The following is a 12,238-nucleotide window of genomic DNA, read 5'->3' as shown; positions in this document are numbered from 1 at the left end:
TGCACCCTCAGAGTCCAGATTTTCAAATAGTTGTATCTCAGCCAAATATTGTCATATCCTAACAAAACAACAAAGCCTGTTTATTCAGCTTTCAGATGATGTATAAATCTCAGTTTCGAAAAATTGACACTTAAGACTGGTTTTGTCGTCCAGGGTCACATATTAGGATAAATTAAGACATTTTCAGGATAAATTATGGATATATCTATCTAAAAAGCTATCCTGTAAAACAAAATCTGAAAAAGACAGCAGAGGGCAGTAATGCTTCTGTGCATATCAATAATCTACTTCAAGCTATTTTGGTTATACAAGCCATATGTTAAGTGTGTAGCATAAATGTGTTTCACTTCACTTACAAACCATTTAATATTAAAAATTAGTGCAGATGTTTTATCATTTAAAATCTTAACTGTAATTATTTTATTCACAGACATTGTCGTTAGTAGCAGCAGCTCTTATTCAACTTTCATAAACAACTAGTCAGTCAATCAATCAGCAATATTGTTTGTTGAAAGATGGAAAAACATGAATGGCAGTTTTAAACTCTGTACAAAGTTAACGTTTTGTAAACACACGCTATATCAGAAACACACCATGTCAGCGGTGAGGCCTGTCAACAAAGGGAAAAAAGAACCCAAAAGAAACATTGTTTTTCAGATAGAGCTGTGCGAATTCTTTCAAGCAGCAAAGTCATGCTTGTTCCTATGATGTAAACAACATAAATAGCACTGATTACCACAGTGCTGATCAAAGCCTCTATAGATCCGTGGGTCTAATACAATGCTGTAAGAAAACAAACAAACTACCCCACGCAGAGACGGCGCAGGTGCACTCATTGACCCGGGCACAGTCTGCCCTGCTTATTTCAACCCACAGTTGGGAAAACACCTTCAGATGTGCTAGGACCCTTAGCGTCAACAAACACGCTTTAGACAAAAGCCGAGCGGGACAGTGGACTCCTACACACTTGGATCCACTTCCCTCACGCCACACACCAGTGATGGCCAATCATGTTAGTCATAAGCACACATATCCATGCCGGTCAATAAAGAAATAAACAAAAAATACTGTACTGCATCTACGCCTCCCAGAGCAATTAGTGGAGTCATAGTGCCCATGATCCCAGAGGCCCAAGAGGTGGTGGGGGAAGCTCAGAGCTGGTGGAAAGGAAAGGGGATGGCCGGCTTCCTGAGGAAAAAGCATCGTCTTTTGCGCTCCAAAACAGCTCAGGAAGTGACTATAGCTAGTCCTGGGCTTCAGACGTGCTTTCAGTCAGACGACAGCACATGTAGAGTTAGTTACTCTCTGAGTTGGACACTTACAGTGACAAACTAAGACACAAACACATACACAGATACGAAACCTCTGGGACACTGGGATGTCCCTGCTCTGAGACGTTTAGGGATTTACCATCGCTTCACTGCCAAACAAGGTAAGAGGAACGTTTTTCTGGTTCGACAGGGCTTTCTGAGTTTTTAACGGTTCAAAATATGAAAATGACAAGTGGAGGCTCGTTTAGTACTAAGTTAGTTTAAATGTCATGGGATTCAACTGTTTCTCCTGGGCAAAGAGGGTTATTCTGGTGTCTTGGTGAGCTGAGTGGATGTTGTGTAAGTGCCAGTGCCAATGATATACATGAATGCCAAATATACTTCAGCCTTCGTACTTTTTGTATGCTTCTTGTATTAATACACTCAAACCAAACTGAAAAGCTGGAATACATCTTGATTTATTTAGCATGGTCCATGTTATGATGGTCACGTGTGTCGGGTACTGATTCCTAAGATAAATCACTTTCTCTGGACATCTCGTCTCAAATCAGTGGACAGAAATAAAGGATAGAAGACTTTGTAATCAGCTGGTTTTCACCTAGTTTCACCTTTTTCTAGATTTGACTTTGAACATAAGATGGTAACGCAGCTGATACTAAAAATGTTCCAACAACCACAACAACAACAACAACAAAAAATAAAATCAAAAATCAAACATTAAAACATATTCATGTTACGTCAAACTGCTCAGGCCCAATAATGTGAGAAATTAATTTGCACTTTTTTTGGTTTTCTTAAATAAACAAGAGAAGTATGAATTCATTTGAATAATAAGTGAACTTTTTTATTTATTTATTATTATTTAGTCTGGCTTATATGTTCTTTGACCTGTAGTTTTGTTCTCTTTTGAGGATTTTTTTTCACAAATGAATATGCCATAGATTGGTGGTTCTCAGTTGGGGGCCGGGGCCCACTAGGGGGCATCAGCAAACTTCCAGGGCAACTCAATATGTCTTAAAATGATTTAAATTTAGTTGTATTACATAATCTTAATTAAAATGCTAAAACACTAAAGAAATAAAGATGTACAACTTCAAATTTCATAATATTTTTATTTAACATGCACTTTAAACTGTTATTATATAACAAAACCAGGTCGAACTAGAGTGTAAAAAGCAAAAATTAAATAAATAAAATTAAATATAATTAAATAAAAAGTAATATAAGTTGAGAGAAGAATATTGCCTTGGCCAAAGGGGGTCCTTGCAGTCAAAAAGGTTGAGAATCACTAGACGTATGACCTTTGACACCAACAACAAAACAAACATTTTCTCCTCTCTTTTTTTAGCCGATAAGACTTTTATTTTGATATCATAACTTGCACAGTTATATTTTTTTTGAACATTCAGAACAGACCATGAGAGCCAGTGAATATTCTGTCTATTTTCTGTCTATGCGTTTTTTAATATATGCCATCAAAATGAGTCATGAACTGGAATAACATAAGGTGTAGAATATTAAACAGACTCAAAAAAGACAAAAGCTGTCCATTTCAAAAGGTACTTATACATAATATTTACATACTAATATTTTTTTACTGATATGTACCTTAAAGATGGAGATTTTGAAAGGATAATGCCCCAGCGACAGCTTTTGTACCTTTTTTCTGAGCGTGTACATGTGACTGAAAACAGTTAAGAGTAAACAGACAATGCAGATGACAGAAAACACATATACAGCAATAACGTGACAACCATGAAACCCTGGGATAGACAAAGCCATGCCATAATCAATCTTTCCTCAAATGCTGAATGACATCTTCCCACACAAACCTCTTAAATTAGCTTTAACCTGACCCGCTCAATGTAAAAAGGTTACATTTGTGACGTCCATCTAGTTCATTCCCGCTTACAGATGCCCACACTCCAGCGAAACGGAACCAGGATGCTACCAGCTAAAACGGGCCCTATAAAGGATAACCCCTGTTCCTCTGCTGGCATCCACCGTGCTGGAGAGTGTCAGTAAGGCTGTGGTTGATTGCTCACTGTGGTCAGGGCTGCTGTTCTAGTGGCATGACAGAGAGCCCTTCTCTCAGCACAGATGCAGAGGGCTTTTCCTGTGGTCCATGTGGAGCACCACTGCAGGATGCAGGCCGGCTGTGATTGGACCATCCCCTGCTGACCCTTCACTCAGGTGCCAGTGAGAAGTTGCATAATAGTGGTGACAAACAGGGATATGAGCACACCACTTTGGGAGAGAAACCTGGTTTGTTTTACTGTAATGACAGTAATGACTGTACAATCAGCGATGAACAGATGAGCCCATTCGATCATATTTAACACATTTTAAAATAGTGTAAATGATATAATTATAATAGTTTTACACTATTTATAAATATTTAAATGAATAAATATGAATGTATGTCTCATTTATAGTTTTATAGATTTGAAAATAATGTAAACTATGCGATTTTAACACTACTTATAATTATTATAATTCAAAATTATTACATTTTTATAATATACAAATATACATTTAAAAAATAAATAAAATAAAATAAATAAATATGCATGAATTCTTAACAATGGGTAAAAATCTGTACATAATTTAATTATTATAATGCATTATTTAATTATTATAATAAAAAGTATGCTATTTTATATTAAATAAAATAAATAATATTGATATAAAATAATAACAGATAAATAATAGAATAAGTAATAGAAAGTAAATATTTTACACATAATATTTTACACATATTTATAATAATTGTATTTTATATGGGTCTTTATAAATGATATACAAATGTGTGCCATTATATTTTGGAAAGAGGATCCCTCACAAAGGGATCATCATGGTTTATCCTTAATAGTGTGATTTTCTTGAAAATGTGACATAATTGTCCTGAAACATTAAAGTCAAAGAAACATTTTACAAAAATCAATCTGAAAAACACAAAATGTTGCTAAAACATATCAAATAAAACATGGGCCAAACATTGTTCTTTTGAACCACTTGGGCTGTTGGGAAATATTTGAACCTCCGCCAAGGTGAACGTCGTAGGCAGAGCAGGAGCAAAGGATACACCAGCAAACACACACAACAATGACAAAGTTAATATTATGCGGTACTATTTCCTGCTCCCCAAGCCAAGAATTCACCCCAGTTTGCAGCTTCTCTTTATACAGTCCCTCTTTATTCAGTGCTGGTCTTAGATGTGGCGCCAATTGTGGTTTCCTGATGCGCTTTTTGCCCCCTGACAATCAACAGGAACAAGTATGTGATGTCCTTGTTCGGTTTCAAATGCAAAATATAGCATGTATCTCATAATTGATTAGCAGGGAGGTCAAGGTGGACATGAGAAAGTACATCCGGTAGATAAGTGAGAGCTGCAAAAGCAAAAAAAGAAGAAAAATGCTTGAACTCTGACCTTTGTGCAGTCTGAACGTACAATATGTACATCTTGCGATTCCCCCAATTTGATCAGCCCAACTGGTCAGCGCTCTCGTTTTTTAAAAAAGAAATACGAGTTAAATAGCCATGCCAAGTTTTTGACCTCTACGAACGTCCCTTAGGTTCATGGGAGGCGTGACACGGCAATCCTTTGTTTATGCATCAGCGAATAAGCTTTTCTGCACTGTTTATCATATTGTTGAAGGAAACAGATTTCATAATACTTATATGGGCTGCCAAGATGCTTAAGAAAACAAATGTTTGGAGAAGTTCACACTCCTCCAACATGCTTAGTTTCTTTTATTCAGGCCTTATTAAATTGCTATGTGCCCTCCATGACGCACTCCAGGGCCATTGCTATTGTTCAGACAAAACTATACGCATTTGTCTGACTTCCCCTTGACACGTGTGCTGCCTGGTTGTTTTGTGAAATATAAAAGTGTTAATTGGGGGGAAAAAAATTCAAGAGCTGTGAGGTCACAGATCAGTTTTAATGGCCCATGGCCCATTAAATAAACCACATATTCATTTAAAGAACTTTTTTTTAAAATTAAGGATATCCTGAATGCAGAAATACTAATGATTTCCAACCATTAAACACACACACACACACACTAAATCAATGATGGCAAAAAATTACGACATACTTGAGGCAGACACTGGTGAAAACTTTTTGGAGAATCTGAAGGTATCTTTTGAATGTTCTTAAATTATCTTTAAAACAGCAGCAAGAACAACAACAACAACAATAATAATACATATTTTACATTAATAAAATTTTTGTTTTTTAATTAAGAATTTATTTTATTTATTTATTTATTTTTTTTATTTTATTTATTTATTTATTTATTTATTTATTTATTTATTTATTTATTTATTTATTTATTTATTTATTTATTTATTTATTTATTTTATTTATTTATTTATTTATTTATTTATTTATTTATTTATTTATTTATTTATTTTACATTTCGCGGTTTACTTGCTCTTGTGTGCTTGCAGGTGAATGTGCGTTTTCTCTTAGTCCAGCCCACGAATAAAAAGTAAAAGTCCTGGCAGCGCAGCTCCATATATCACTTGCTCTGAACGGTGGGTTACGCTGCTGGCGTAGGTGACGTTCCTTGATTTGAATTAAGATCTCATTGTTTCATTCAAATATTTTTACTTCTGGTTCCTGACATGAAGACCGATCGACATGGACTCTGTAAGTTTTTTATTTCCCCTTTGTTATTATAAAGTTCTAAATTTCACCGGACCTGTAGAGTTTAATTAGCTCTCGTGTGATTTGTAACAATCATGTTAAACTCTGTGAAGACTTTAACTTACCTCCTGTAATACTGCAATAACGCTGGCGTTTTTATTGTTTACGACTCTGGATTTGATCAGAACTGTGTTAAATGAATGAAATTTGTATTTTATTACTATGTTGAGCATTTCTTTGAAAATAAGAGAATTAAAGGGGGGAAAGGGAGCGTAACACTTATAAATATAGCCTATTACAAAATACAATATTTTATTTTAACTTTATTTTATTTATTTTGAGGGAAGCTAGTACATCTCATATGAACTAAACTGAATACAATGTCAGCAGTTAGTACTGTCCTCTCTGTCCTTCAATCTAATCCTCATTTCCAAATCTTTTTTGCAACCTTGTCACATGACAATGCAAAAAAAAAAAAAATAGTTCGACTGATATTTAATCTAGCTGACTTAATACTTTTATCTTCCTGCTTATTAAGTAAAATGTTTATCCTTCCCGTTTCAACAAAAAAGAAAGATTCCATCCTCATTCACAGAATATTTCATAAGGTCATCTAACACTGTTCTGCTGGTGTACAGTTAAAGATTTACTCCCAAGAGAAAGATAATATGTCCTGGAAAAGCACAAGCCTTTATAGCAGGGCATATTCCAATGTCAAGATGGACGACTAAGATTTGCTAATGTTGGTTACGTCAAAACAGGTAACCTGACCTTGTGGTACCCATATAATACTGTGCTTGTTTGAGTTCATCTGTAATATAGTGGTGATGAATGATGGCATGAGGGATGCTTTTAACACTTCCATCCTCAATCACTTTTATGGCTTCAATTACATGCATATCTATCTATCTATCTATCTATCTATCTATCTATCTATCTATCTATCTATCTATCTGTCTAAACAGTAATATTGCACAATATATTTCTTACATTCAACCAGATCTTTTTTTTTTCTATTAAAACACTTATAATCCATTCTCTAAATTATACTGGACCTGTTTGAGATCATGTGCTTGCATTACCCCATGACTTGAGGAGCATTGAAACTTCACCTTGGGGAAAGTCATTGGGAGGTTGTCTTTGGCTCTCTCTAACATTCCAGTGCTTTTCCTTTAACCAGAACCTGAAACCCAAAGCTATAACAGAAGCAGTGCCTGTCTGTCACATATTAAGACCAGTCCTCCCTCCGTTTGAGAGTAACTCACTGCCCATCCCTGCTAAGAGACAGGATGACTGTAGACTTTGAACCGTACTGGCACTGCAGTCTGTGGTTCCGCATAATTTTGAAATGGTAGATGCAGATGAGGAGGATTAAGGTGCGAACAGAGTGAGACTAAGCTTATGCGTCTTAGATTTCACAAGATTTTGGTATTTTGGCATCCTCCAGAAACCATCTTTGACACTAATCAAAAAGCACAAACAAGAATATAGTTTTTCCAGGAAAAACAAAATACTGTAAAAATGTAAAAACCCCTTTATTTGCCAACTGTTACTTACCACATACAGTGAAAAACTTAAAGCTTAAGTTCAACAATCTTTAACCAGAATTATTACAGTATCTGTAGTATAAGTAAATAAAAAATGTGTATTATCCTTCCGTCTGTTAAAGTCTCCAAACAGGCCATCTGGCAGACGTTTTGCAGCTTTAGAGTTTTTGTGAAAACCACAGATCATACTTCTGCATTTTTTGTATCCCTGCTCATGGATAGGCTGATGAAGCCCAATGCATTGGCATTGAAGTTTTCCAACTTTTTTCACCACAGCCCCTTTTCTCTGTTTCTCTAGTTATGTAGCACTGCTAAAAAAAAAAAATGTTTTTAAATCATGTTTAGCTGATTTTTATTAAAACCCCGTCTTGTCAGTGGTGAATTACCCTTTTAATATCACATTATATGTAATTTTACTGTAAAATACTAATTGATGATTTTACTGTTATCTGTAATGTACATTAGAGTGTTTTGTGTTACATTATCTATTTAGTTAATGTTCATTGCAGTATTTTATGTTTAATATTTTGTCTTTGTCTGTTGTAAAAATATACAGGCACCATTATGCCATCTCGTAATACACAGATGCCAATTTAACAACATATTTTTATAGTGACATAGAGATTACTTGTCTGATTTCTCCTTGAATTTATCCAGTTATCCATTTATTAGAGAATGCCACTGCCATTGGCTGCAATGCGGGGGACCTGTCCCTTTTGTCCCCTACCTGTCTGAGACAGGAAGAGGAGTTGGTCTGGGAAAGCGGTAGTATGGCTTTTATATCTCACCCAATGATCTAACCCGACGTTCCATATTGGCTCCACTGTAAGGTTTATAATTAGAGCTGGAATTTCAGTGGGAATGTTGAGAGAGAGGATGATTTGCAATGGAACTTCAATTGCCATAAGACATTTCAGTCAAATTTTTTCTTATTAACTCATTAACTTAACTTGTTAATCCCCTGTTAAACAGTTTAAGCATACTGTAAATGAACACTGTTGTTAAGCAGTTGCGTAACTTATGTTCCCCTCCTCATTCACTCCCATTTGCTATATAAATTTCCTTCTTGTCTAATAATTAAATCCTACTGGTGATTCAATGATCAAGTGACAAGTCAGGTTAAAAAATGAAATGCCTCTCATTATTACTAACCTCATGCCATTCCAAAACTGTAAGACTTTCTTTCTTCTGTAAAAGACGTTTCAGTGTTTTTCTGTGCATACAGTGAAAGTCAATGGGGTTCAATGTTGTTTCCCCACTGATTTTTATTATATCGACAATAACAAATGAAAAACATTCTGTGAAATATCTTGTCGGCCACTTTCAGTATGTTCATGGCCTTACACATGTCTTTCAGTGTAAATGATCATGAAAGAATAAGCGCTGAATGGTAGGTGACCCATATGGAAAAATCATGCAGACATAATTATTTAAAAGAGGTAGGAAGCCACAAACAATAGACCCTCTCTAGGAATTTAAAGCTCGTTGGCTGTTACACACTGAAATTGGTCTCCAAGCTACTGTATGAAATATGACTTTGATCTCAGAAACATGTCGGTAATATAATTTTTCTTTCTTGTTTACTGAGCTATTGTTAAAATGGCAGAATGTAGTTTTTATCGCGAGGAAGCCAGGTAGACGGTTGTTAACCCAAAGTTAATCATTCATTAAGAATCGGCCACCTCGTATACGCACACACATACACAAATTAGCAAACCGGAAGTGATTCAGTGCTGTTCCAATCCAAGAGGGCTATTCTAGCCAAGAAGCCTTTGAAAGAGGCAAACATGTTTTCTTGAAATAGACTCGGTTCATCAAGTTGAAGCCTCCTTTTGTTTATTTACACAAGATTTCATATGTTCAGCCGTAACACTGGATTGTGTCCTGTCAGATATAAGTTTAGGATTCCTAGCCAGAATAAGTTTGTTCTCATTCTCAGGGCTGTGTTATTTTTCGTCCATCTGAGTATAATAAAATATTTTGTTACACTTGTAATGTAGGCAGGCCCAACATCAAAAGTTCTCTTCAAAATTAACTAAAGGGTGTGCTTCTGATTCTACCCATCATAAAATCAGTAATCTTTCATATAAAACTGTCAGATCTGTTATCTCTGTTGTGTAATAGTGTTTGCTGTGCTGATGTTATGTTGATATTGAGTAGAAGTACGTCAGTAAAATTAAATGGGGCTGAGCGGTACATGTGTCATACGGCAAAGAAAAGAACAAGTCTAGTTTAAAACACAGATAAAATAAGAAGAGTCTTATGCTCACCAAGACTGCATTTATTTGATCAAAAATACAGGAAAAAATTGTAATATACCTCAATATTATAATTTAAAATAACCGTTTTCTATTACAATTAGGGGTGTCAACGTTAACGCGTTATAACGCAAATTAATCGTTTGACCCCAACTTCTTATCTATTGGTGCTTTTCCACTGCGTGGTACGACTCGGCTCAGTTTGGCTCGGTTTGCGTTTCCACTGCAGTTTAGTACCGCTTTAGAGTGGGCGGGATTATTCCAAGTAGTCGCGCGTCTACTGCTGTAGCTGCACTGCCGTGACTCCTGAAAAACTTTTTCATTCCGTGTCGCTCCATCAAGCTCTCGCTGGATCCGCTCCTCGGCTCTCACTGTGATGAGGGTACAGCGAACCAGTGTTGCGGAAATGAAATGAAATGAAAATAGATCCTTTTACTAATGTGTATTATACTTGGAATGCATCCCTGGCAACTTAAAGGAACACTCCACTTTTTAAAAATAGGCTCATTTTACAACTCCCCTAGAGTTAAACAGTTGAGTTTTACCATTTTTGAATCCATTCAGCCGATCTCTGGGTCTGGTGGTAGCACATTTAGCTTAGCTTAGCATAGATCATTGAATCGGATTAGACCATTAGCATCTCGCTCAAAAATGACCAAAGAGTTTCGATATTTTTCCTATTTAAAATTTGACTCTTCTGTAGTTACATCATGTACTAAGACTGACCGAAAATGAAAAGTTGCGATTTTCAACTAGCTGGGAACTACTTTCAGGCGCTGCGTAATATCATTGCACCTGGTGAAATTGTGAAATTTATTTCACAATTTTAACGTAATATCTTTCAATTGCATGTCATAAAGTCAGAATTGGGAGATTTAAACTTGCAATTCTGACTTTTTTTTTCTCACATTTGTGAGTTTATATCATACAATTCTGAGAAAAAGTCAGAATTGCGAGATGAAAAGTCACAATTACCTCTTTTAATTTGTATTCATTTGGCGGAAACACTGAATTATTAATTTCTTTTCTTTTTTTAAATTATGATCCCAAACTTTTGAACAGTAATGTATATATTCCAATTCATATAAAGCCACACTTTACTGTATTTTAAATAAGTGAATAGATAATATGTAATTGACCCACACTACATATCAGACACAATTAAAATCTACTGTTTCACAAGATCCGCTTTCTTGATTTCTATGTGCGTTGTACTATGTAATTTCAGCTGTGTTGTAAACTGGAAAGAACCAAGGAAGTTGAAGGAACATTTTCATAAAAAGTGAAAGCTCATAGCAGCATCATGGATGAATGCCAGTGTACTGGCCTGTGTGGCAGTAATTTCCTGTTTGTATTAGCAGAGTCAGAGTGCATCTGTAATGGCTTATTCAGTTCATACTGGTAGTGGTGATGTTGAAAGATATGCCTTTAATTGTTTTATCTCTCTTCCAGCATATATCCTCCCAGCGCAACCATGCCAGTCCTTAAGAACCTCCCGTCTCGGCTGAAGGGAGGCAGGTTTAGTGTGGATTTGTCGACTACACGTAGTGAGTTCATTCTCAGAAAAATGAGTCTTAACCTCAATCCGTTTGAGGAGCCTGGCTCAGATGAGGACTGGCCCAGAAGCAACGGAGGCTCACTTCTGGATGGGCGTGTGCCCCGGGACAGAAACCCGTTTGAGGATGAGGAGGATGAAAATGAGGCTAATGAGGTGCGGCGTGGAGGATCAGGGAAGGGAGGATCCATCAAAGGCACCCTGGAACGCATGAAAGGGGTCTCTCCCCTCAAGACCCTAGGAAAACTGGGCAAGAACTTGCGCTTGTCTGGAAGGAGCAAGGGAAAAGACGCCCCCTCCCCACAGGGCTCTATAGGTTCAGCCTCACCCTTGCAGAGGAAGAAGAAGGGCAGACGGAGTTCAGAAGGGAGCTTGCTACGGTATGATGGCTTCCATTTCCTCCCAATAATTCCTTAACCGTTGATTAATGAGTTAATTACTTCAATATGTGTCTATACAAACTTTTATCAAGTGGCATAAATGCAGTCCAATAATTGCACTTAAAAGGATAGTTCATTAAAAAAATTAAAATTCCAAAAAGTTCATAAAATCCAAAATGGTCATAAAAGCATTGTATACGAATCAGAAGTTGATTCACTAAAGTGAACCGTTTCAGAAGAATCATTAATTCGGGAATCAGACTACATTGCTTGTGCTGTATGTTTTTGATTAACTTAAAAGTTGTTTAGTGCCCGCCCACTCCCACGAAGCACTGCAAATTACGTTTCCCTACACTCTCAAACTACTTGAGTATTTATGAATATATATGGATATTTTGCAATAAATGTGAAATATATTTATTCTGCATATATAATCAGCATCTTTTAAGTAATACGTTTATATTCCTCCATCTTTTCTCAAGTTAATCTCTTTCCCTCACTGAACCAATTAAGCAGTGACAAAGAAGACGTCCTTCAAGAACAAGGTTAAGAAACACTGCTTTAGATGAAATT

General features: G+C 36.1%; 1 protein-coding gene across 2 annotated transcripts in view; it reads left to right on the top strand.

Moving 5' to 3' along the window:
• Window positions 1-1,283: 1,283 nt before the first annotated feature.
• The window catches only part of exoc3l2b (exocyst complex component 3-like 2b), a 32,042-nt gene continuing 21,087 nt past the window's right edge, over window positions 1,284-12,238 (top strand). Inside the window, exons 1-2 of one of the 2 annotated variants that reach the window (XM_058745212.1) lie at window positions 1,284-1,432; window positions 11,183-11,665. In XM_058745212.1, the coding sequence (XP_058601195.1) occupies window positions 11,205-11,665 (461 nt within the window). In that variant the 5' untranslated portion in view covers window positions 1,284-1,432; window positions 11,183-11,204. Of the gene's footprint in view, window positions 1,433-5,783; window positions 5,929-11,182; window positions 11,666-12,238 lie in introns of those variants that run through there. The other variant, XM_058745211.1, reaches the window with a different exon arrangement.

This window comes from Onychostoma macrolepis, chromosome 15 (assembly GCF_012432095.1).
Source record: "Onychostoma macrolepis isolate SWU-2019 chromosome 15, ASM1243209v1, whole genome shotgun sequence".
Taxonomy (NCBI): domain Eukaryota; kingdom Metazoa; phylum Chordata; class Actinopteri; order Cypriniformes; family Cyprinidae; genus Onychostoma; species Onychostoma macrolepis.
The sequence above is the reverse complement of the archived record's forward strand: the minus strand, read 5'-3'. Positions and strand labels throughout refer to the sequence as shown.